A 27716-nucleotide genomic window follows, 5' to 3' on the forward strand; every position below is an offset into this window, starting at 1 on the left:
GCAAATAAATATAGCTTTTATAAGCAACATTTTGGGTCCACTTCCATAAACAAATCATTTTTTAGTATGTTAGGAGAAGCTGTGAACTGATATGAATGACTAAATTTCATTAAGCAGTTTGGAATATAAGAAGTTATAATAGTTTGACAGGTTTAAAGACAATATCTGTATGCATAGCATATGTTGAATATGCCATACACACTCTTAACATTAATTAACAGCTAGAATATATACAGTCATGTAGGACACCGTCTGTAATGATTACAGCAGCACTAAATTTTATTGAAGCATCACTTCACTGAAAACATTATCAAATGATTTAAGAGGCAAAAAAATTAGAGATGGGACATTTTATAAAAAGCAATTAAACATTTCCACAAGAAACAGCAGAATCTAAACGTTTTGAAAATGCTGCTTAGCTTTTAAGTATAACCTGGAATTTTAAAAAAGTATCTTCATTCATGTTGCTCATTAACCAAACAGTGCCTCTTTCCTGATGCTTTGCACGGGGGTGGGTGTGTGGGTGGGTTATTTTTTACTGTCAGGAGGCATCCAGGCTCCAGGCTGAAATGTATTTGCTGTACTAACAGGGTCTTCTGAGCGTTCAGGCTTTCCGTAGCTGGAAGCAGATGCATGTCCTGTAATCTGTGTTTGAAGTGGTCCTACCTCAAGACCCTCTTTGGCCTGAAGGAGTCTGCTTTTTTCATCCAAATCTTCAACTTTGGCTTTCATTTCTTTTCTGTAGTTCATATTCTGGATACATTCCTGGGGGTGGGGGAAAGTAACACATTGAACTGACTGAAAGAAACAATGAATGCTAAGGAGATGCACTTTGCTTGAGTGGGTAGGTTGTGTTGCTTTCACTTTTCACAACAGAAGAGCTTGCCTCATTCAGCAAGTAGCATTTGAAGAGGCCCGGAAAGGCAGCCCCCAGTATAGGCAACTTCATCCAGATCCAACTCATTGGAGTATAGGATGCTAATTTTCACTTTTCCGGGCATGCCCCTACCTTGAATTGCTGGAGATCCCTCTAAAACGGGTCTCTAACCTTATGACTTGTGGACTTCAACTCCCAGAATTCCTCAGCCAGCACATGCTGGCTGAGGAATTCTGGAAATTGAAGTCCACAAGTTGCCAGGGTTGAAGACCCCTGCTCCAGAAGACAGTGGCAGACTTGCCCCAAAATTTCATTCCCATTCCCATTCCATTGATGAGCTAATCATGGATCAAAACCCTTCATGGATTGATGAGCTAATCATGGATCAAAACCCTTAAATACCAATTAAGAATAAACTATATACATAAATTTTTAATGAAAATTTTAAACACCAGGATGGGAGTACTACAAACTAAAATACTGTAGGGTCAAAAGAATAAAGAAAAAACTAAAGATGCAAAAAGAAAACACAGCAGAAAAATAGAAAAGAAAGTGATACAAGGAAGTGGATCTTCTCTATAGCAGCAACTACAATTTTAAACTGACCTCGCTGTAAAGTTATATCGTAACTCTCTTCATGCTCTATCCGAGCTAATCATCAAAACCGTAAATCACAATTTCATTTATCCTCTTTTAGACAAAAAGTCCATAAAGAGTTTCTAATCGCTAATAAACAGCAATTCAGAGAATTTTAAACATTTCAGTGAAACCATGAATGAACTTGTTTAATTATGAAGTTTAGTTTGAAGTAACTAAATTTTCTATTTTTCAGAAATATTTAAAATTTGCTTATTTCATTAACCCAATAGTCCCAGTTATCTTAACTATGGCTTGGAAAACATCTCAAACTATGCTCGAGCTTGATTTCAGTTTGGGCACCTTTCCATCTAAATCTATGGCTGGATTCACAAATTATACTAAGCTATAGCATGTTTTTTTAGGTTAGCACAGCATACAGACCCAATCACTGGCTGTTTATGAGCCATGGTTTATAGCTAACACCATGTGAGAAGCAGCCTACTATATTTTGTTCAATCAACTGTTTAAAAGGCATGCTTTAGAATGATGAGTTACCTCATATGACTTTGAATGTAGACTTAAGCATCTCTTCCTCCAGCTTTGTTGTTGTTAACTTCATCCTTCCTTCTTGAGAACTCAAAAGTACACTTATTTGTACTCCTGAATTGGTGTAATAAAATACTTTGTCCTAATACAGTTGTCAGAATTTTGCTATGGCTGACTTAGATTCCTTTGCTTTTTGTTTTAAATGTGTGTCCAAGATTATCAAACTCTGCATGCTAGAGGCTGTCAATCACCATAATTTCTCTTAGACGCAGGCAGCACATTACTTTTCTTGGCTATTCTTTCACGAGACCATTCATGGTACATTCAAGGTGACCTAAGGATTCCTAAGTAGGTTCCCATCTAGGCCCTTAACAAAATCACCAAGGTATCCTATATCCAGTATCTTCCAGTTACATTATTCTAATATATGCACTATGCAGAATCTATGTGGCAGTATAAATAATGTACCAAAATACTGCAATACTTTTTCAAAACAAGGGCTTAAAATATTGACTGCCCATCATTTAAATTTATAACCATGCATTCTTTAAAGAAAATAGAAAAAGAATACAGACCAAATGTATCAAACAGTTTTACAAAGACACGCAACGAGATATAATTCATTATCCGTGTATAATCAAAGGGCTATTTGCCAAACGCAAGCTCAAAAGGAAACCAAATTCCCATATCAAAATGAAACTGAGATTGGACAATAATGAATCTCTATAATCACAATGTAATAAACCTACTGAGTCTCTAATGCTAGCTGAAAACAATTCAACTGACTTCAATTAACTTTCTAATTTTTCTAGCATTCAAAGGTCAGACCCACAAGGAGTACATATAAATTTAACAAAGGCTCCTCTTCCCTAACATTTGGCCTCCAGGGGAAAGATGACATTGACCAGATATTACAGAGGAGCAGCACAACGGCATAGCATGAGATTCTATTGCATTTCATCTATACAGCTTATATAATTATTTCTATTTCTTTTCATGGCAAGAGTGAAAAATGCTGCAAGGTGGATTATTGGGAAAATTAGCTTGTAATGTCTGCTGTTCCCCTAGCAAAAAAATCTTACCTAATTTTCTGGGGACGTGGTGGTTCAGTGGCTAAGACACTGAGCTTGTCGATCGAAAGGTCGGCAGTTCAACGGTTTGAATCCCGGCCTAGTGCCATGTAACAGGGTGAGCTCCCATTACTTGTCCCAGCTTCTACCAACCTAGCAGTTCGAAAGCATGCAAAAAATGCTAGTAGAAAAATAGGGTCCACCTTTGGTGGGAGGGTAATAGCCTTCCATGTGTCTTTGCCAGCCACATGACCACAGAGACATCTTCAGACAGTGCTGGCTCTTCGACTTTGAAACGGAGATGAGCACCGCCCCCTAGAGTTGGGAATGACTGGCACATATATGCAAGGGGAACCTTTACCTTACTAATTTAATGGTTCCGAGATACAGAGCATAATCACAGTATAGAACCCAATTCACATATCATACTTGGAAGCAGTCTGGAAGTGATTTGCCATTGTCACTGCCTTCTTTCAAAAATATTGTTAATTTGCTCATCTAGCCTACAACCATGCCTCTTGGTCATCCATTCAAGTATTTATCAGGTCCAAACCTCTTTAGTTTTTTTCCCAGATTAACCAAGATTGACTAAGTGTTCCTATCTGCTGCAGAAATTACTTTTACAAAAAATTATACAACATATGATGAGGCGGTTCCCTGACAAAACATCTGTCACTATCTAGGATTGTACTCTCACCAGCGTTACTGTCATAGTTTAGGAGTCACTTTCATGCAGAGCTTTCTTTTCCTGCTTTCCTTCAGTGATGACTGGAGAAATCCCAGTTCCCTAACCCATGGTTCCCAATCAACATGGGAGGCAGCCATGGCAAGCTATTTGATCCTGCATTTCCCCCTTGGTGAAACCCTACTAGAAGTGGGAGTCACATTTGAGTATTGCTTCCGTACAGAACACATCCATGTGTGCATATACATTCTCCAAACATCTCTAAGGGTAAATGCCCACAAACAGCCAAGATTAGTTCCTTCTGAGATGAAACATTTTATAGATACCTTCAGAAATTTATACTGAATGACTTCAAAGACCATTTTAAACTGCCTGGGTTATAGTTAAGTGTAGAGGAAGCTACATTAACATTTGCTCATTGTATGAAAGCTGGCAACTACTTTTTAATATAACTGGCCTATTGCAATTACAAGTGGCATGGTGGCCTAGTGGTGAAGATGCTGGTCTCTCACTTGGAAGGCTGAGAGTTCAATCCTAGTAGTGACAGATGTTTCTCTCCTATGAAAAAAATATCTGCTGCAAACTCCATGTAGGTGTCAGGAAGGGTATCCGACCAGTAAATGCTCAGCATTACCCAGTCACCCTGATTCTACCCCAAATAGGGATTATAAGGTCATAAAAAAGGAATTTGGGCTAATACAATATGTAGAGATAATATGTAATCATCTTGCAAAACACACTGAACAATATTTCTGATTTGGAAAAAGAGACATTAAGCAAGTCAACATGGTTCAAAGTGAGGAAGCATGAAATAAAGCAAATCAAGGGAAAAGATGACAAATGCATATTGATGAGCTTGCAGCAAGAACCTGAATATGAAAATATTCATATATAATATGATCATTGTTATACTAAAAATGAGTATTTTAGAGATGGAAAAGGTTGATCCAAATAAGGCACTTACAAGAAAAATTACAATCATCTGGGTCATTTTGATTAAATAATCAGGTAGTCGATGATAGTGGGAAAATGCTAAGACATACTGAATTATGTGCCCCATTGGCTGTATGAATAAAAAAAATATATTCTTATCTTTACAAGCAAGGGCTAAACCACTGAAGACTCAAGATGGATGAAGTAATTCTTCACATAGAGCATTTTGAGTATAATGGATGTTAGTGACCAATTTAGCCAGCTTTAAAGGATGATACTGTATGAAAAATTCATGTGAGATAAAATTATTTGCATCTAATCAGGTATACAGTATATTATACTTAATATCAAAAGCCATATGCCTCTCTACGGTGATTGCTGAACAATGTTACTGCCTTCCCATCATATTTTAAGCCTCACATCAACAACTTTTTTTTAAAAAGGATTTGGCTTGTGTCTTGCAGAGCTTGTATATTCTTAAGTGATAATACATTAGAAAGACATTTTAATATGCCCACACAAAAAAGGATTTGCACAGCAAACATTGCCACCATGTCCAATACAGGACTTAAGAGACAAAAGGACTCATCCAAGACGTAATTACAAAGTTAAAAGGCACTAAACATAGCTTATTTGTACCAAGAAAAAAAAAACCTCTGACCTAGCCTTATGTTACATTACAATACTATTGGCAGCTTATTGCTTAACATGTAGAAACTCAGACAATTATTATTTAATAAACAAATAGCTAAACAAACTACAGCTTGGTTTAATATTTATACCATTTCATACAGTTCAGAAAGATAAACCTTTTGTTTTAATAAGAAACATAAGTTATATGCTCTGGGCACCATCTTACAAAGGCTCAATTTCTTCATGTGTCTGCCATTCTCATAGGTGGAAGTAAGAAAATATGCCTGCTGTTTTAATTATAGAGAAATTAGTAAAAAGCTTTTAATTGACTAGTCAATTAATCTACAAAAACGTTGCAGCCTACCTTTAAGAAACAGAATATATAAACAGGCAAGCATAGGTAAAGTATGCAGGCAAATTGTCACTGAAAATATAATTCTTAAACCATCCTGCAGTTGGATGATAGGAACTTAGAATTCAATGAAAATGAATCACCATGATTGGAGTTAGTTTCTCTCATGCTATTCCCGAAATAAATAATATTCTTACAATCAAATAAGGAAGATGAGCATACACTATGATAACTAAATATAATGTAATTTTCAATTTAATTATTCTCTTCTAGGGATGATGGTGGGGAGATAATAATTGAAACTTTATGCTTATTACTACTCAGTAAAGTACATTTTCCTTCCTTGACAAGAAGGCTGTCAAAACAAATAATTATGGAAATGCTCGAAATAGTTTGAAAGAAGACAGGAGCTGTCACGAAAAGTTTCTTCTCTTTAACATTTCACCTTGTATCCAACTGTGCAATTCAAAAGCCACTTAATTTTTATTACTGCATAGCAAACACATAGCACATTAGAAATGAAAAGTAATTCTTTACCATACTTTTTATTTTTAACCATTTTCAGACTTCCCATACCAGCTAAGAAACACATTAATGAATTCAATTTCATATTAAAACCTATCTCCTCAGGATATTTTCATAAAAAAACCAGTGTTGGGGTTTTTGTATTTTTACTCTGATAAGCTCAGTAGTCTTTAACTCACCCAGCTTATAGTATTCCAATGAGAAACAGGGAATCTTAACTGAATGTAACAGTCCAGCAGACTTTTATTTAAACAGAGTTTAAGGCTCAAGATGCATGGAAAGAGAGAAATAAAGACATGAAAAAAGACATTGGATGCAAAACCATTTGCCACTGTCCATTTCTCAACTCCAAATACTACCTCAAGCCACTGGTGACTTTCAGGGATAACATGAATTCCTGGCATTCCAGGGAAATATTGTGATGTTTGGTAGCATAGTCTGCCAGATTTTTAAGCTCGATTTGGCATTTTTATCCACTACTGAATCCTTCCCAAGAAGCTGGGATAGGAAGGTGTTGTTTTAAGGTGGTAAAGACAACCTTGCAGGATGGAAGCTGTTTCAAAATCTGCCATTTGCAATAGTTTATTATTAGCATTAGATGGAGCTCATTTGATCGTTTCTGAAACTTGTTTGAAAGAACAGATCCAAAGAAAAAAAGGTATGTGTTGTCCTAAATGAAAAGTTATTTTGTAACACCAGCTCAAATCTGGCAACTCTCAATGTGTTGGACAATTCTTCCTAACTCTCCTAGCTTTTATAGTCCTTGCTTACAGGGAGAGGACATGCTGGAAGCAGGAAACCAATAAATCTAAGGAGTCCATCCATGGTAGAGGGAGGCATTTTATGCTAAAACACAGAAGAAAATTAAAATTGAACACATCTAATATGATTTTTTTGAATTGTACTGAAATAAAATTACTGCTGGTTGCACAAACTTTTCTTTTTCTTACAATTTTCCCTTCTTTCTTTTAATTCTTCTGGTTTTTCCCTTTGGCTTTTCTTGATTTAATAGCATTGCTATTTTTAATGTGGCAGGTATCAGGAGAGAGACTGTATTTGGAAAAAGCCTCCAAATGTCACTACCATAGCTTTCTTCAACTCAACCAACTAAGTGTCACAATCACACTAAGCTATATTCACTCATCTTATCTGCTTGCTTATTTTGGGGTTAGCATAATGTATGAACAGTCATTCATTCTTTCGTTCTTTCATTCTAACTGTATTCTGCTAAGTCAATGGACTCACCCCATTTTACAGCAATCCAAAAAAAAAAAGCTTACAGCCAATTAAAACATCCACAATAAGCATCACTTTAAATCAAAATTGTAAACAGGAGTAGAATAACAACAATAGTAGTAAAAAAAATATCACAACCAAAGTGCAAGGCAAATAAAAGTTACATTTAAAATTCAAACACGCTGACAATCAAGTAAGTCATCATGTTTATAGAAGAGTAGCATCTCAAGTAACTTTTGAAACATTAACAGAAATGGCTTGAGTTTTAATTGCAAGGAAAGGCTATCCCCTATTCCTAGTGGAGCAACCAAGAAACCATATCTCCTGGTCTCCATTTTCTTTTTCCTTGCAAAAGTACATACAAAATAACCAGAAGCTTCCAAGAACCTACCAGAAAGGCTATTTCTAATAGGTGAAGGCAATCCTGCAGTACCTTAGCATCAAGCTGTATTTTGAATTATACCTGGAAACTGGCTGGAAAGTAACGCAGGGCTCAAAGTGCAGTTGTAAAATTCTCTTGGCAGATAATCCCCACAAACAATTTATACCAACTGCAGTTTCCAATCGTCTTCAGAGGCATCTAATGAGTTGAGTTGAGGAAGCAGTATGAGGAAGTGCATAATCTGTTACTGTTATACTGTTAGTATAATGTGTAAGGAAAGCCACTACAGCTTGCTAGTAAGTAAATGTAATTTCTTACAGCCAAGTATTTTAAAATATGTTGATGATGAAGCAACTTGAAGAATACCAGATTTGGAAAGTATGCTGTAATGGATCCAATACTCATCCATTAAAAGGGAGATTCTGATGTATTTTGGCACCATCCTTTCCCATTCAAAACCTTTGCCACTTTTACAGGGTTTTATGTTGTTGTTTCATAGCCTGATTACATGATAAGGAGTTCCTGCAGATTTTAGTCCACTAGTCATTAATGACAAGAGGGGGAGGTGGCTCATCTCTGCTCAAGGCCATTGAACCAGAGCTGTCCAAAGACATTTCTGTGCTTATATGGCCAGCATGATGTCACAGAGCGCTGTTACCTTCCCACCAAAGTGGTACCTATTTATCTACTTGCATTTGCATGCTTTCCAACTGCTAGGCTGGCAGGAGCTGGGATGAGAACATTGCATGGTGCTCAGGTCTTGAGCTAGGGCTACCGGCTTTCCAGTCCACAAGCCTAGCGTCTTACATGATGCAGATTACATAATGCTTATTACATGGTGCATGATTACATGGTGCAGATATACGATTACAAAGATAGGAACAGAAGAGAGCAGGAAAAGAGGAATTTCTGTTTGTCAGCCCATAGAGCGACGTTCCCAGGAAAACAGTGTTAAGTACAGTGGCAAGATTTGGGGATGAATCTTTTGGGGCAATAAGTGAGACAATAGAATAAAGCCTCAGTAAAATACAATAACTGACATTTCAAATTCTTTCCACATCTCCCAAAAAGTGGTTCTGGGGGAGGATAATTTGTCACTTGCCTCAGTGAAAGATGTGGGCAGGGAGATTTGCTATAGAACAATTTCAACAAGAAATATGGTCACAAGCATCCCTCCCTTCAATAGCTGTCAAAGAGCATTTACTGTATCAGCAGGTGTTGTCAGAGGCTGTCTAATACAGAAACCAAATCAATCTATCTGGCAGCCATTTTAGGGAAAAAAATGTCTTAATAATAATATCAAGATACAAATGACCTGCCACACAGATTTACACATGCCTTAGAGAAGGAGGCAGGGAAAGGAATAGGTAATTTCTTTGGACTAGGTTCACTGTTCAGATTTTAAGATCACTTTAAATTCAACAACAACAACAACTACACACACACACACACACACACACACACACACACACTTCCTGTATATTCCAGCACCACCTCTCTCCAAGTTTTTTGGGACAAATGTATCTAGTAAAGAAGTAGCAGTATTGCCTTTAGCTGTAAGATGGAAAAAAATCACTTAATTATTCCAGCCATTTCTCGCTTTAAGGGTCCTGAAGAAGAACCTGGGAAAATTCAGCAAAAAAATCCCCAGAATTATAGGCAGTACTAGAAGATCTTTGGGGGGGGGGCCCTCAAGAGACAGAGATAGGTATAAAAGCCAGGGAATTATCTTTATTGTGCCAGTTAAAAATTAACAACCACACTGGGATGATAGTAGTGGACAAAAGATTGAGTGAAAAGGCCGGACGTTCAGCCCGCGACATAATAAAAATACAATTGAAACAATTGATACAATGTATGTAATAACACACCTTACCTCAAGTGTAGGTGGATTGTTTCTTCTTTTCTTCATCCATGCTAAGAAAATTAAAAACAAAAAATATCAAATATTTCCCATTCTTATATTTCTTTTGATACCTTAAATATCAAAACAATATCAACAATATTTTATGAATTTATAAGCTCCCTTTCTATATAACTTTTTTTTAAAGTAATTAGAATAGAATAGAATAGAATAGAATAGAATAGAATAGAATAGAATAGAATAGAATAGAATAGAATTTTTTATTGGCCAAGTGTGATTGGACACACAAGGAATTTAATTAATTTAAGTTATTTTTAACTTTTACAAGTAAACCTTGACTTAAGGCCACAATTAGGACCAGAATTTCCATTGCTAAGCAAAGTGGTTGATGAGTTGTGGTTGATTTTACAATCTCTTATGCCATGGTTGTTAAACGAGTCATTGCAGTTGTTAAATAAATCATGTGACTCTTACGTGAATTCAGCTTCCTCCATTGACTTTGCTTGTTGGAAGCTGGCTGGAAAAGTCGCAAATTATCATTAAATTTGTTTGCCACCCATCTCAGGACAGTCACATGATCCCAGAATGCAGCAACACTCATAAATACATGCTGGTTATCAAGTGCTTGAAATTTGATGCTGTGATGGTTGTAAGTGTGAGGACCAGTCATAAGTATGTCCCAAGTATGTGGCTCAAGTGGCTAAGACACTGAGCTTGTAGATCAGAAAGGTCGGCAGTTTTGCTGTTCGAATCCCTAGTACAGATCTCTTGCGTGAGCAGGGGGTTGGACTAGATGACCTCCAAGATACTTTCCAACTCTGTTACTGTTATAAGTCACTTTTTTCACAGCTGTTGTATCTTCAAATGGTCACTAAATGAATGGTTGTAAATTGAGGGCTACCTGTATACAAAATTATTGCGGGGAGGGGGAATCAACAAACAATTACATCCTTTCATTATCATCAGTGAATTTAGCACTAATTTTAAAAGCCACAGAAGCAACATTATAAAATCCTAAATTAAAAAATGAACTTTTTTTTAAAATCCAGAACAGACCAGCCCTATTAGAAATATTCCATCAGAATATAACAAATGTTTTTTTCATTACCAAAAATAAAACGCAAAACTTTGACCAACTTTACTATAGGTTTGGTGATAAGCAGCACTCAATATGAACTGTTCCACATGATACCATTTTTTTTTGGATCTAGGACAACAACATCAACAACACCACCAAAACTAATCTGAATTTGTTTCAATTTCCTCATAGCTCTTTCTAACGGAAAACTTAAAGCAGACTCTCCCAGTATAACCATTCAATTTTAAAACCCTTTGTAGCAGGCAGTACTTGCCTTTAAAGCTAGAGAAATATAAATCTTTTTTTTTTAACCTCTGAAAGTAAAAGGCATTTATAGCCATTGTTTCTTCTTTATAAGATTAACAGATAAACATCCTAGATAAGCTACCTCATTAGAAAGCTAGGACATCCTGATATGAGATAAGGAAGGCTATTACTATACATAGTAGGTAAAAAAGGTAAAAAGTGGTGAAGTCTGTATTGGAGCTCTAATAACAGTAAAAAGACAAGAAGGAAAAATATCTTTGGGTCTGTACTATTAACTTTCTGGTGCTTAACTAGATTGCTAAACTGAGCCTTCCTCTTCTACTCAAGATAACAGAATTGGACACTAACAGAAGAGATTAATCTGATCTTTTCATTTGAGAATTATTTTGGAAAATATGCTTCAACTTTTAGTTAAACAAGAAGATAGATATTCTTTGCTTTCTAAAATTATGATTTAAAAACTGATGTAGATGAATTTGCTTATCGGATCATAATTATAACTAATGTTGTAGCAAAACTAGTATTGGACTTTTAGACAGTTATTTCTTTTTATCATCATAGTTTCCAAACATTTAACTATTCTTGTCCCCACTTCCTAACTCCGCTTTGCTTTATTTTTACATAATGCTTTATTTTTTACTTTGCTTTATTTTTACAGCCTTTACAGCCTTAAAAATGTATTGATAAAATTATCATCTTCATGATCATAATATATTAGATTTATTATGGCCATGGACTCCAAAATAATTATGTTCCTACTGTATATCGTTTTAGTTCAACATTTGTATCCTGTCTTTGAGAGACAATTCAGTCTAGCAGTTAAGACACCAGGCTAAAAACTAGGAAAATAGGAATCCTAGTTCCACCTTAGGTATGAAAGCCAGTCAGGTGACCTTTAAGTTCAACAACAACTTGGGCCAATCACTGTTTCTCAGTTTGTGACATTGGGCAACTCCTGTTGCAACCAATGGGTCAATACTTGGTTGATCTGAAAAAAGAAGACCCTGAATTTGTGGGAAAATGCTAGGACAAAAGAACATACCCTGTCTTTTTCTGAAATATCATTCTTAGGATGCAGTATTGCAGGCTACTCTGCCAACTGTCAGGAGTTCGATCCTGACTGGGTCAAAGTTGACTCAGCTTTCTCTCTTTCTGAGGTCGGTAAAATGAGGACCCAGATTGTTGGGGAGCAATATGCTTACAAACTGCTCAGAGAGGTCTGTAAAGCACTATGAAGCAGTATATAAGTGTAAGTGCTATTGCTATTATGAAGTAAAACCTCTACATTAAACAATCATCATAACTGTTAAATAACAATACATTATAAAACAATTGTTTTCAGTATGATTTTAAGCTGGGCAGGGGATGTGCAAGACCAGATTTTTTTTGGGGGGGGGGGCAGGTCACTGAAAAATCTATGAACGTGAGAAAATTTATTGTACATTTAATTTAGATAAAATATATATTAAGGTACATTCTATGAATGAGGAAGTGAGAAAGTGAATTTACCTAACAAAAGGGAGGTAAGAAACAGATAAAAAGACAATGTGTGAAAATTCTTTCCTTATTTTGTCTCATCATGTGCTCTAGTGGGCAAAAAGACTCACTGGTACAAAGAGATGATGTAAGCTCCACAAAGGAAGGTGGGAGAACATAGCCTATTGCAAGGAATGCATCTTAGTTGAAAGATGTGAAAATAGTTGTGTACAAGAATGTATTTTGGCCCGCTTTGATATATGGATATGAAAACAGGGTGTTGTTAGAAGAAACATTGAAGATGAATGTTGTGGGAATTGATTTCTTAAGAAGCAAATGTGATAAAAACAAGAAGAAATAGGGTCAAGAATGAATGGGAGAATTGGATAGCAAAGCAAGTGACTGTTAAAAAAATAGTATGCTGAGATGATTTGATCATAGAGAGTGAAAGACAATTAACTCAGACAAGACACACAGGAAAGAAGTATGAATGAGTCAAGAGAAAGAGGAAGAAAGAACACAATGTGGTTTCTTAAAAAAGGGGGTAAATGAGAAGGCAATGTATGAAATACATTTACTTACAGTAAACAAAGAATTTGTAAGGACCGAAAGATATAGAAAAATATGTTGAACAGTACTGAAGTAGTATTTCTTTTCTTTTCATAGCTACAATATATACGTAAATAAAGTAGTGTGCAATATTTGGATCCAAACATGCTCAGATACTTTGGAGTTGGCAGGGAGACCTTCACAGTACTTATCAGCAGCTCTTTAAATAAGTTGTACCTTTTCCTCACACAGGAACTACGCAGGCTTAGGAAAACATTTAATTTTTTAAAAGTTTATATAACTTGAGCAATTGCTGACAGGTATCGTGAAGTGCCAATGCCAGACCCAAAGTATCTCTGCCCACCTTGAAACTGAACACGGCACATCTTTGCATGCTGAATTTTCATCTTTAATATTTTTCTAATTTTTTGCATTAAGGATCAAGCTGCTTTAATTGAAAGACTGAGTATAAGCTGAACTAATAAATATCCTAATCAACACTTTATTTCTATCCTAGACTTTTTAAACCAGTTGTAAATATAACAGGAAGCTAATTTTTAGCAGGATATAAAGCAATCCTAAAAAGTGACAATTCTGTTTAAGAAGTGATGTCACTATTTAAAAAGGCCAGGACTGAAGCACTGAAGCAGACCTTTGCAAGAAAAATTAATAAGCATAATTGTCTTCCATTTAAAAAAATATTAAAATGTATTGTATTCATCCAAATTATTTTAAACCTGAATAGATGGGCTTATTTAAAAGAAAGCAGATAATTCACAATAAACTCCTCCAATAAAATAGTGTATCGTTCAGCTCGCCATTTTCTTTTCTATCCCCATATAGAAAAGCCGTTGAGGTGATGTCCCGTTGTCTGGAGGCCGTGCGGGTCTGGATGGGGAAAAACAGGCTCCGACTCAACCCCGCCAAGACTGAGTGGCTATGGATGCCGGCGTCCCGGTATAATCAGCTGAGGCCATCGCTGTCTGTGGGGGATGAGTCATTGGCCCCCACAGAGAAGGTCCGCAATCTGGGCGTCCTTCTGGATGCACGACTGTCGTTAGAAGAGCATTTGACGGCCATCGCCAGGGGAGCTTTTTATCAGTTGAGTCCCTTCTTACACCGGGATTCCTTGTGCACAGTCACTCATGCCCTCGTTACTTCCCGTCTGGACTACTGCAATGCTCTCTACATGGGGCTTCCCTTGAAGAGCACCCGAAGACTTCAATTAGTTCAGAATGCGGCCGCGCGGGTGATAGAGGGAGCGACTCATTGCTCCCATATAACACCTCTCCTGCGCAGGCTGCACTGGTTTCCGGTGGTCTTTCGGGTGCAATTCAAGGTGTTAGTTACCACCTTTAAAGTGCTCCATGGCATAGGACCGGGTTACTTACAGGACCGCCTGCTGCTCCCGGCGATCTCCCATCGACCAGTGCGCTCCCATAGGGAGGTTCTCCTTGGGGTGCCGTCGGCCAGTCAATGTCGGCTGGCGACACCCAGGGGGAGGGCCTTCTCTGTGGGGGCACCAACCCTCTGGAACACGCTACCACCAGGTATCCGTCAACTCCCTGATCTTCGGACCTTTCGACGCGAGCTGAAAACATTTCTGTTTCACCGTGCAGGACTGGCCTAGTGGGGTTTTAATAAGAGGTTTTATTGGTTTTAAGTTCTTCAACCAACTCTAAATTTTCCTTTGTATTAATTGATTTTACTTTGACTGTAAACCGCCCTGAGTCCTTTGGGAGAAGGGCGGTATAGAAATCGAAACAATAATAATAATAATAATAATATATAGTTCTGCCGGGAAAGAGACAGTGAGACTGAAGATTATCAGCATAAAATGAGAAATAAATGGTTTTCGTACTAGATTCAATACCAGACAATATGAGTGGCTATTTTTACTCTTGATTTCTCTGATATTAATTCACACATTTTTCACAATCAGCTACGAATGAACTTAAAAATGAGCTTAAAAAATTACTCCAAAAATGAGTAATAATGCAATTTCATTATAGTAAGAAGCAACCTCACAAATTTCTTTGCTTCTTCATTCTTCAAAAAACGTAATATCCCAATATATACTACTCAGTATACTCAAACATGGCTACTACTGATTGATTACCTGTCATGAAGTCATTTTTACTCCTAGCGACTGCATATATTTTCTCCATGATGGTTTATCCTTAACTTGATCATTCAGGTCTTCCAATGGTGCTGATTGTAAAAGATGTTAGTCTATAATCCACTAAAATAATAAATCTCTCCCCCCCCCACCATGAATAAATCCAATGCTTTTATTAGAAGTTAGTAATTCTCAAAGAATTTCTGCTACAGTATGTGAATTGTACAAGAAATCTCTACTTCAGTTTAGAAAAAAAATGGTGAAATAAAAGCAGACCCGATTTTAGTAATTGTTAGTGGAACTGTCCCTTGTTCTTCAAATTTTGAAACATAGCCAATATGTCATCTGTTTTTAGAAAAAACTTTGTAAATTCTATCCTAACAAAACAAAGCACTTTCATGGAATTGCAGCCAAAATAATTTCTAAGTGGAACAGTACCCTCCCACCCAAAATGAACAAAGAAAGTGTATAAATGTATAGACAGAGTCCGATTTTGCAACATGCTCTTCCACAGTTTTGTAAATCCACTGTAGTTCAAATCATTTAATTAAACGGTTGTCTTTAATTATAAATATGGTATAGCATTATCTGTAGCATGTGTTCATGATAATGCTACGGTACCATTTTCGAAGCAGAATGTAAGCAAGATAAACTGGACATTTCCTATCTTGAGATCTTGGCATTCTTTCATTTCAGTGCTCATCTGCATTCTCATTAGTATGCATGAGATTTTCATTGAACTTTAAGACTCCTAGTGGCATATAGCGCATTGTAATAAGCGTAAAAGAGAGCATGCAAATTAAAACTCCCATTAATCACTAAATGTTACCCATTAAACAAAGAGAGACCAACTTGAACACACCGACTGTAAAATACAGCATGAAAAACACAAATGCTGAAGTCTCCAAAGACACTGAAAGTCACTATATTTTTCACGAAGACTAACAATATGGAAAAAGGAAATAGCACCTTCTATCTTCAGATACAATCAGTGTCCACTGAGAATTAAAAACCATAAAGGTTATGACCATTTTCTGCACTGAAAAAATAATGCCTTGCATTTTCTCTTAAAAAGAAACCTAGGCAAAGTAAATATGGATGTTCCCTAGATATGTAAGTAAAAGCATTCCTAATCCTCTATTATTATGTTCCTGGTTTGAACAAGGAACATTCATGTTCAGGCTTCCGATGGGAGTTGGGAGTTTTGTGGGAGTTTGGTAAAAATCATCAGCTTACTTTTATTTGAAAGGATTGTAAGTAAAATGTACCCAGATTTTATGACACAAAATATTTTATAGCACTTATACAAAGGAAATACAATAATAATAATAATCAATTGAAGTAAACATCTTATGTTAATTTCTATTCATCCTGAGCAGAAAGATGAATCGTACAGTCTTTGAAGAATTCAGTACTGTAGTTGACTATTATCTATCAAGAATGTCTTGCTATATATGAGCAACGATGTAATCCTATTGTTTAAATGTACTCTTTGCTTATCTTTACAGAATATGAATAAGGAGAAGGAAAACAATTTCTAATGTTATTATATTTCAAGCTTTATTGGGCAAATGAAGAAATCTATAAAACAGTTATAAGTGCTACTTCATTTTGAGAAACATAGAAACCCACACTTTCTGTATCGTGTCAAGTCTAATCTGTGAACTATTGAAATTCTTACTATTCTATGGTTATTGTATTTTATTTTATGGTACGTTATATGTTATGAGTTGTGATTACAGTACAACTATAAACTTAGTTATTTATTTAGTAATGGGAATCCTCTGGCCCGTGAATTAAATGCGGCTTAAAAGGTCTCCTATAATAATTAAGCTTGAGAAAAGTCTTCCAAACTAATCAATTGAAGGGAGTGTTTGCTAATTTTTTATTTGTGCATAATGTGTCTGCACCAGATATAAAATATGTCCACACCTGAGTAGATTATTCCTTCAATTCACAGTTTGCTTTTCTGTTCATTAAATTCTCAAGATGCTTACTCCAATAAAGAAATGCACAAAAATTAAAAAGAACTTCATCCACAAACATATGCAACCACAGGTTCTGTAATGTATGTTATATGCAAAAAGGCAAAACTCTGTAATGCATGTAAACTGTAACGGACACTCCACATTAGCAAGAATGGGAAAAGATAAATTCCCATAGCTTCATATAGGGAAAAATGTTAAAAACTGGAATAAATGTCTTCATTCATTGGAACTGATGTAGTGAAATAATGTTTTGAACACAAAGTTATATAAATTCCCACAGCTTCATATAGGGAAAAATGTTAAAAACTGGAATAAATGTCTTCATTCATTGGAACTGATGTAGTGAAATAATGTTTTGAACACAAAGTTATATAAATGTTGTTAAAACCCAACCTTCTTCTCTTACAGAAGAAGCAAATGTGGCCTGTGATTTTTTTACATCACAGTCTCTAAATGGAAACATTTAGCAGTTGTTAAGTAAAAAAATCCAGTTAATGTTGCTCTTTGTATTTAAGCACCTGGGTTCTTATGTTCTCTTTATCACAAACAAAAATATATTGCACACCTTCTTTGCCTAAATAATGGGTAAGAAAACAAAGAGAACATTTTCTCCACGTTCTGGTCCCTAAAAGCAGCTGTGTTTAAAGGGAAAAAAAAGACTATTTGTAACACTTTATTTCTGTGCTCTTCACAAATCCTTTCAATTTAGTGCCACAATAATCACAAAGGGGAGAAAATCCTATAGTAATTATAAGGATGCTTAAGTGTTGTGTTAAAAAAAGCAAATGCAACTAAAACTTTATCTTGCCACACATGGTTTATTTCCTAGGTAATAAGAATCTTAGATGTGCAAACTTATCCTAATCTTGGGGAAACCATCTAAAACATTTAGCTTACATGCATACTTGTCAAGGGTCATTCGATCAAAACTGCTTTTCTTACTTCAAAATGTGCTCAGAGCTGAGTCTTGCATTTTTCTATCCAACTTTCAGACATTATATTAATTTGCCCAGTTTTTTTTTAAGTCAACACTTTAGAACTGAATTTTGAATCTAGGTTTATGCATCTAAGGCTATGGATCAAGTTCACACCTATCTGCAAGTTACATTTTTCGGGGGGGGGGAGGGGGTTGTAGCTATTGAAATGGAACAGCACTCTACAAGAGAAAATGATGTCTGGACAAACAGAAGAGACAAAATGTCAAGAAAGACAAACTTGTGCCTTCTTAAGTATTCTTACAGTGGTAAGGGTTAGGCTGGAAATCTTGTCCTGTGTCTTTTCTGTACAGCTTGGGAGAGGTGGGCGTCATTAAGTCATGCTTTTCCCCAACAATGCCAATAAAGTCTTACCTTCCCACTCTGTTGGAATGGCTCCAGATTCATACTGGTATTCTTTTAGATTGAGCACTTTCACAATTCTTCTCTCTTTAATGTTCTGACCTGTTTCAAGGGGGAGAAATTGTAGATAATTAAGAATGATTTCATAACCAGTGGTGGGCTGCTGCATGGTTGCAAGGGTTCGGGTGAACCCTTAGCTCTGATTGCTGGCTGGGTCCGCCCACCCGCCCATTCTATGCCATCCATTTATAACTTACTTGACAACACAGTATCAACAGTAGAAACCTTCAAATTTCTAGGTTCTATCATATCGCAAGATCTCAAATGGACAACTAACATCAAAAACATCATTAAAAAAGGACAACAAAGAATGTTCTTTCTGCGCCAACTCAGTAAGCTCAAACTGCCCAAGGAGCTGCTGATCCAATTCTACAGAGGAATTATTGAGTCTGTCATTTGCACCTCTATAACTGTCTGGTTCGGTTCTGCAACCCAACAAGAAAAACACAGACATCAGAGGATAATTAGAACTGCAGAAAAAAAAATTGCTACCAACCTGCCTTTCATTGAGGACCTGTATACTGCACGAATCAAGAAGAGGGCCGTGAAAATATTTGCAGATCACTCGCATCCTGGACATAAACTGTTTCAACTCCTACCCTCAAAACAACGCTATAGAGCACTGCACACCAGAACAACTAGACACAAGAACAGTTTTTTCCCGAAGGCCATCACTCTGCTAAACAAATAATTCCATCAACACTGTCAGACTATTTACTGAATCTGCACTACTATTAATCTTCTCATAGTTCCCATCACCAATCTCTTTCCACTTATGACTGTATGACTATAACTTGTTGCTGGCAATCCTTATGATTTATATTGATATATTGACCATCAATTGTGTTGTAAATGTTGTACCTTGATGAACGTATCTTTTCTTTTATGTACACTGAGAGCATATGCACCAAGACAAATTCCTTGTGTGTCCAATCACACTTGGCCAATAAAATTCTATTCTATTCTATTCTATTCTATTCTAACTCGCTGGCTGGCCCAGCTGTGTTCCACGCCGCCCCTGCTGTTCTCACCAGAGCTGCTTGATTAGGAGCCTGTTTGAAGCTCCGTTTGCCTCCCAAATGGGCGCTTGTGAGTGAAGTGAGAGTGCATGCGTGCTCACAACCAGCGAACCCTTTGTTAAAGAAAGTGCAGCCCACCTCTGCCCATAACTGGTATAGTTTTATTTTATTTTTCCAATAACTTGAGAATTGTAGTATGAAATAGTATATACATACAGTATGTATATACACTGTACATGGTACAATGGTGCTTTGATATTTGAAACTCATCAAATTTGGTATTCAGTGCATTTTTAAAGTTTGTCCCAGTACTCATTGTTCGTTTGGTGCTCAACGTACAAGAACTTATCTAATGTTTTTATTTATGACATCGATTATAGAACGGATGGGCTGCTTATCAAATTATGATGACACAGAATTATCCAAGCTATCCAGCACCAAGACTGCAAACTAATGTGATTGAGAAACTGGCCTGAAATGAATAAAATGTCCTTTGACAGGGAGAAAGTAAGGCATTAAAATCAGGAAAAACAAAGTATATAAGAATCACATATTAAGATGCAGGATCCACAGTTTGGAAGCATTACACTGGAGGACTTGAGTATGACCTTGACAAGAAGCTGAACAATGTGAGGTAGTTGCTATGGGAGTTAACACATTTCTAGATTGTACAGAAGAAACACTGTGTCAAAGATATAAGAATCCCTTACTCCCTTCTAATACTGCACTGATGAGATCACACCTGGAATGCTGTGTCTGATTCTGGACGTCGTATTTTAAAAAAGGATATTGAGGGTAACACAGATACAGAGACTTGAAGTCATGCCTTATGAGGACAGTCTGAAGAAACTTGGTATATTCAGTCTGAAGAAAAGAGATGGTATCAATTACATAAGAGAGTGCCATAAAAAAGATGGGCAGAAACTGATTTCCAGTGCCACAGAAAGCAGAATCAGGAAAAAAAATGGCTATTTTAAGTTTCAGCTATCAAGATTTCATTCAAGAAAACTTCTTGACAATCATACAGACTACTCTATGGAAATGTGGGGTTTCCCCTCACACTTCCCACACTATGGGAGTGTAAGGGTTTTAGGAAGAGACTGGTCAGGCACGTCTCAAAGACAGCTTAATTGATTTACCTGTACATTGCAGAGGTTGGCTTAAACATTCCTTGTGTTCCCTTCCAACTCCACAATGAATGTGGCCAATAGTAAACTTTACTGGTTCCTTATTCAAACAATTTAGAAGGCTAACTGAGGTAAGTTCCCTTCTCATTAATCTTGAAACAATCCACTGCTTCTTGCTAAAGCACAGCCAGCACAATTTGAAAATGATGCTTAAGCAATTTAGCCAGCTAAGGGTATTTGGGTATTTATCTTTCTCTTCCCCCCCCCCACATAGCAGCTTTCCTGTAGTAAAAATTAGGGGTGGTACTGAGGGCTTGATCACTTGGGAGATCAAACCTTGTTGGGAGTGGTTTTTTAATATATCACCCCCTCATTACCAAAACTGTCCTCTGAACGATATATCATTGAAAACTGTAGGATATAGGATTTGCCATTTAATGATACAACCCAATGCTCAATTGAAAGGGAAAAATTTTCAGAAATAATTACTTATGCTGCTCTTGGCTACCACAATTTTAAGGAATGTCATTTTAATTCAGCTATCTGTGTATTTAAAATTAACAACAATTTTCTTCATATGCAAATACTTTTAAAATACTTTTAAGTTTCTTGTTCAGTTCTTGGGTGTTCTAGGCCTTAACATTGTTAGGCCTAGAGAGAGCATTTATGAAAATTCAAAACGTCATAAAAATATTTTGGTATTTTAAAAAACTAGACATATTTACATGTGACTATTACATTTTGGCTAGCGTAGCAGCTAGATAGAAGCCTATGCTCACTTCAATCCTTTTGTCTTCTCATTTGTAAATCAAGTCACTTTCAAATGTAGACAGAGTGGCATTCAAAGACTCCACAGACTCTTTCCTTTGTACTTTCCTGGTAATCTTTCCTGGAATTAGATTTTATTTCATATTTTAAGTTTTGAAACTTAAACTATAAGCTGGAATTTTGCAAAATTCCAATTTGTAACATAGTCTTATTTATTGAAACATTCTAGATATAGGACCATATCGGGGTGAAATGTTCCCGGTTCGGACCAGATCGCGCGATCCGGTAGCAATGGGGGGCAGGTAGTTCGGAGAACCGGTAGCAAAAATCCCTGCCCCCCACTACTGCCCACGCCTTGTTGTTCCTCTTTTCTGTCCCTGAAGCTCTCAGTGGTGATATAGCTGCAAATGGCCTTAAATGACTGCCACAGCACTTCAAAGGGCCGCACTACAGCTGATCAGCGCTGTAGGCAGCTAATAGACGGTGCCTCTATTTTTAAAGAAGGTAGATCGGTGCCTCCCAATAAAAGGCACTTGGTAGACTGGTGCCTCTATTTTTAAAGAAGGTAAACCAGTGCCTCCCAATAAAAGGCAATTAGAAGACTGGTGCCTCTATTTTTAAAGAAGGTAGACCGGTGCGCTCCCAAGTTTTGTATACTTTATTATTGTTATTATTTATTATTATTGGCCATGCCCATTCAGTCACCTGACCACCAAGCCAAGTCCACCAATTAAGCCACGCCCACAGAACCGGTAGGGAAAATTTTTAGATTTCACCCCTGGACCATATATTTGAAAATAAAAACATCAGGTAGCTGCAATTACTTGATTGAAAATGTGGTAAATAGCCCAGAAAAAGTATAAGGTAGACATCTGGGAAGAAATAGTCTACTACTAAAATCCTGGTGCCCACTAGATGGGAGCAAAGAAAATAGTTGTGTTTATTTGTTACCATTTTTGTACCTCTCATGTGGTAGCTTTAAAGGATTTCTAGAAGGTGTCTGCTTATAATATTTTATATATATATATATACATACATATATATATATGTAGGTCTTTGGTTATTCGGGTTTTCTCCCGCGTAAAATTGGAAGTGTCTTGGCGACGTTTCGACGAAGTCTCATTCGTCATCTTCAGGCTTCAGCTTCGTGCTTCTGGGAGCAATGTGTGATTGCAGCTGTTTCTTCCTTTTTAACTGCTAGTGGGGGTGAACCCCCACTAGCAGTTAAAAAGGAAGAAACAGCTGCAATCACACATTGCTCCCAGAAGCACAAGCTGAAGCCTGAAGATGACGAATGAGACTTCGTCAAACGTCGCCAAGACACTTCCAATTTTACTGGAGAAAACCCAATAACCAAAGACCTACATACAAACACCAGAAAACCTCAGAAAACAAATATATATATATATATATATATATATATATATATATATATATATATATATATATATATATATATATATATATATGTATATGTTTGTGCCCTGCACTGTCCGAATGGAAACTATTTTAAAAGAACATTTACAACACATCTCAAATTTATCCACTACTAAAGGTTTGCTTTTCTGACCTGAAGGGCGTTCTGAGCATCAATGAAATCCAACGTAAGGAGAAATTCTGCATCCATTAAAAAAAGTGTGGGTGTTTGGGTTCAAGTCACACTGAAAGAAAAATTCTGATTTGGCAACTATTTGCATATTCATTATTGATACAGGTTCTCTTTGTCACACATATCAGTATCATTACTGAGAACTAAAGGCAGAGGGAAGTGCTGTAATAGAAACAGAAATGATGGCTGATGGGATCAAGTTACAGCTGAAGCACCAAATGGGTTCAAATGAAATTAGATTTTTAAACTGAAGTCTGTTCTGCACTGACAATAGTTTGCATCAAGACACTGCAAACCTTAGAAGTATTTAAATTGATGGGACCTGTTACTTAACCTTCTTTAATTTGAACTGGGTCTATAATAATACTTTCAATCAACAGTGTATTTATTAAAGCTGTTCACGAAGATCTTATTCATTGCAGTCAGTGCTAATCACTTAGTATCAAGAAGGGGAAATTATTACCTCATCTTCCAAACAGGTACAGTTACTGTCAATACATTTCAAGCAGTGCACATATAGCATAGATATGTAACAATTTTTTTATGGAAGATTAAAAGAAAACCTGGAGGAAAGGCAATTGGGTCAAAAGGAGGGAAGTATATAACAAATACAGCAAACCATCTTGCTAAAGATGATTGGCTGACTTCATTAAACAAAAAGATGTACAGAGTGCCAAAAGAAATATTCTTAATATCTTAGAATATTTAACATAACATAACAACAGAGTTGGAAGGGACCTTGGAGGCCTTCTAGTCCAACCCCCTGCCCAGGCAGGAAACCCTACACCATCTCATATTTAGAACATCTTAATGAAAGAAACAAGCCATGTTGATTTTTTCGATGTGGAGAAGGCTTTTGACAATTTGAATTGGACTTTCTTATTTTAAATTTTGAAAAATATGACAATTTGGAGAAAACTTTATTAAATTAAAAGATTTAATACAGGTAAAAAGCATGAACAACTTAAGATAAAATATGAAACTGAATTATATACACATAATAAACATGTAATTGAAAATATATATAAACTTCCGCTGAGATTTGAAATGGGAAAACAAGTTAATGATTGCATGGTAAAATGGGCTAAGAACTTTGGTTATAACATGCAGATGGAGCAGTGGAAGTAAAATGGATTGAAATTTACATTGTGCAATCATTTAAGAGAGCATTTTTATAAAATATTGTTGCTATATGACATGAGAGAAATCATTTAAGATTATAGAGATACATCTGATCAATGCTGGAAATGTGAAACACATTATTTATTTAGTGTATGGCATAGAGTATGTGGCTAATACTATAGCACATTTATGATAGAAATAGGTAGTCCATTTTGTAAGGTTTGAGGAATTCAAGATATTATATATTAATTATAGATTATATTTTAAAATACTTTGATAAGAACAGAATCAGTGTTCTATATATTAATATTTTCTATATGGTAATTGCACCCAAGTTGGAGAACAATGCTATATAATAGATGAATGAATTGTAAAGATGGCAGAATTAGCAGAAATGGCAAAACTGCCCTCTCTCATCAGGGATAAAACAATAAGTACTTTTATAAAAGACATAAAGAAATCTTTTTTTTTTTATTTACATTTATATCCCGCCCTTCTCCGAAGACTCAGGGCGGCTTACAGTGTATAAGGCAATAGTCTCATTCTATTTGTATATTTACAAAGTCAACTTATTGCCCCCCCAACAATCTGGATCCTCATTTTACCTACCTTATAAAGGATGGAAGGCTGAGTCAACCTTGGGCCGGGCTTGAACCTGCAGTAATTGCAGGCTGCTGTGTTCTAATAACAGGCTTCTAACAGCCTGAGCTATCCACGGCCCTTTTATGGGCCTTTAACTGAAATTGGAAAAAAGTGAAATTGTTATTTCTATATTTGCTGATTGAAAAAAAGGTTGAAAATAGGACATAAGGAATCTCTGTAATGTAATCTTAAAGAGAGAAGAGGGATAATAAGCTTGTTTATAGCTGCTGCAAAGATTAGAAGTTGCTTCTTTATCTTTTCTTTTTCTAACTGAAAAAGACCTCTTACCTTCTTTTTCTAACTAACCTCTTTTTCATAAATAAAAATTCATCATTTTTACTTAGATAAACATTAATATGTATCTACTTGTTATACATAAATATACATGAACTTTTGGTAAAGAATGAAATCTAATTCCTAATTCCTAAAATGTGTTGAGATACATAGTTTTTGGAAATTAAGGAAGTATTCTCTTAACAACTACAATATTATAGCCATAATAATGCCTACCTAATAAACCACTTACAAACATTTTCCCTTTTTCTCTATAGGAACACAGTTTTTAATGCTCCATTTAATATTTCAAAGCATAAATAAATCTGTACAATTTGTTTTAATTTACTAATTGCTTTATTAATATTAGAACATCAAAGTAATCTCTTTTTTGTTTACAGGTTTTAAATAATCTTTTCTCCTGCTTCCCTGAAAACCAATTTCAGAGCTGAAAGGGAAAGAAAAGGCAGATGATGGGGGCCATGGGGGGGGGGAGGATTCCTATGAAGATGGCCTACTTTTGTGTGAGTATAACATTCATCTTCAAACGCAGGACATTAGTATAAAATAAGATTATCTGTATGACAAATTCTCTATAATTACCTGCAAATGTTTCCTTTTTTTTTCTCCCTAAGGTGAGAACGTTTCTGATTTGTGACTGCATTTAGCATATCCTGCAGATGACTAAACATATATTTAGATATCAGCTCTAGATGGTTTTAGTTCAAATCAATGGGGGAGGGGGGAGGAAAGAAATAATTCCCTTCTGGCTGCCTATATTTTTCGTTTAATCCTGGTCAGTGTAAGACCTTATTACAAGTAATTTGTCATTATAACTCTGAAGAAAAATGCTAGCCTCACATTTTTTGTCATTTCCCCCCAACACTTCCCTTCAGGCTGCTACTGTTGATGGGCTTTATGGAAATATAAATTCAATCAGCAGCTGCAAATTTCATGAGACGTCCATCTTCATGCTGAATTTGTAACTGGGTGTCAAAACAATCTGTGAATTCCTCCCTGATGAAACACACATTGAATTGTAAATTTCTGCAATTTTCTCATGTTTGAATTTAAAGGGCACTAAAATAGAAGTCGCTCATAGAAAGCATCTATCAGTTTAAGACAGGTAATTTCTTTCATTACTTCTTCATAGCTTTCAAGGAGTTAAATCATAAGAACCAGTGAACGTGACAAAATTAAGCTATATAGTATTTTTAATATATGCAGAAATGAAATAATACATTAAAAAGCTTTCAAATAAGTTTTTTAATCTATCCTAGTTTTCTCATTTTACACAATCCTGCAACAATAATAATTGAAGAATTAAAAGATTCAATAATGCCAACACGATCCAATATTTAGGTTTTTAAAAATTCTAGCAAAGGTACTAATAGCAGCTATCTCTAGCCCCTTGATGTAAATTTTATTCTTATTAAATATTGGTAGAAAATAAAATAATACATAATAGCTTAAATTGCTAAAAGAAAAGGACAATTGGCTCAAAGTTGTAATTCAGACAGTTTTCTATGCATTTTCTTACACTAGCTTATAAAAATGTGCAACAGACACAAAATACTATATTAAGTGAAGTATTTTATTTTATAAATGAATTTTCCTTAATAGAAATTAATGCCAAAATATTCAGTCCCATTTTTCATTCTTCTCATTACTTTCTGCTCCAACCATGTAGTTTCAATAACGCTACTTCATTCTCTTCCCGCCCTGCCCCTGATTTTTCTCCACCCAAACCCTCATCTTCTAGTTTTTAACACAGGGTGGAATGCTGTTCTAATGGCTCCCAAATGGCACACCTGCACACATCCCTCTGTCAGAAAATTTATGCAAATAATACTGTGCTATTTCATAACCTCGACAATTCAAAAATAGATCTAGGCACATAAACTTCTCCAATTCTTTTACTGTTTTCCATAGAGTACAAGATTTCTTTTTAAGCTATCTTTATTTTTCCACTTTACCCTATTTTTCACATTTTCTTCCTATATGACAGCTCATTGTCCCTTTCTGAACCTCATTCCTAAAATTTGTTCCATGGAAATAGTATCATTTTTTCCTATTACTTCAAATTCCTCATTCAAACATTCCATTCAAACATCTTTCCATTTTTAATGATTTAGTCCCTAAGGTCACACTTTTTTTTTTTACCTTTCCCCATTTTTTCCAAATATTTTATCTTGGATTATGAATGCCCCAAGTAGACCAGCCTATCTTATTATACAGGTTTGTACAGTGGTGGGATTCAATTTTTTTAACAACCGGTTCTGTGGGCGTGGCTTATTTTGGGGTGTGGCTGGCTGGTCATGTGACTGGCTGGGCGTGGTTAGCTGGTCATGTGACTGGGTGGGCGAGCCTAGCTGCTCATGTGACCGGGTGGCCATGGCTATGGGCACAGAAACTAAAACATAGTAATATATAATATGTAATTATTACACACACACACACACACACACACACACATAATATGTTTTCATAGGTTTCCACGGGTATATGTATGCAGGTTTTGGTATGTTCGGGTCTTTTCCTGTGTAAGATTGGAAGTAGTTAGGCAACGTTTCGATGAGATCTCACTCATCATCTTCAGG

The 27716-nt window shown here is 36.0% G+C and overlaps 1 protein-coding gene across 1 annotated transcript in view; it reads right to left on the reverse strand.

The window, feature by feature from the left end:
- Window positions 1-255: 255 nt before the first annotated feature.
- NDUFAF2 (NADH:ubiquinone oxidoreductase complex assembly factor 2) overlaps window positions 256-27716 on the reverse strand; it is a 53817-nt gene continuing 26356 nt past the window's right edge. The window contains exons 2-4 of the mRNA XM_058169736.1: window positions 18509-18598; window positions 9695-9735; window positions 256-765 (exon numbers count right to left, since the gene is read on the reverse strand). Coding sequence (XP_058025719.1) covers window positions 529-765; window positions 9695-9735; window positions 18509-18598 — 368 coding nt within the window. The 3' untranslated portion in view covers window positions 256-528. The remainder of the gene's footprint in view (window positions 766-9694; window positions 9736-18508; window positions 18599-27716) is intronic.

Source organism: Ahaetulla prasina, chromosome 2, assembly GCF_028640845.1.
Source record: "Ahaetulla prasina isolate Xishuangbanna chromosome 2, ASM2864084v1, whole genome shotgun sequence".
Classification (NCBI taxonomy): Eukaryota; Metazoa; Chordata; class Lepidosauria; order Squamata; family Colubridae; genus Ahaetulla; species Ahaetulla prasina.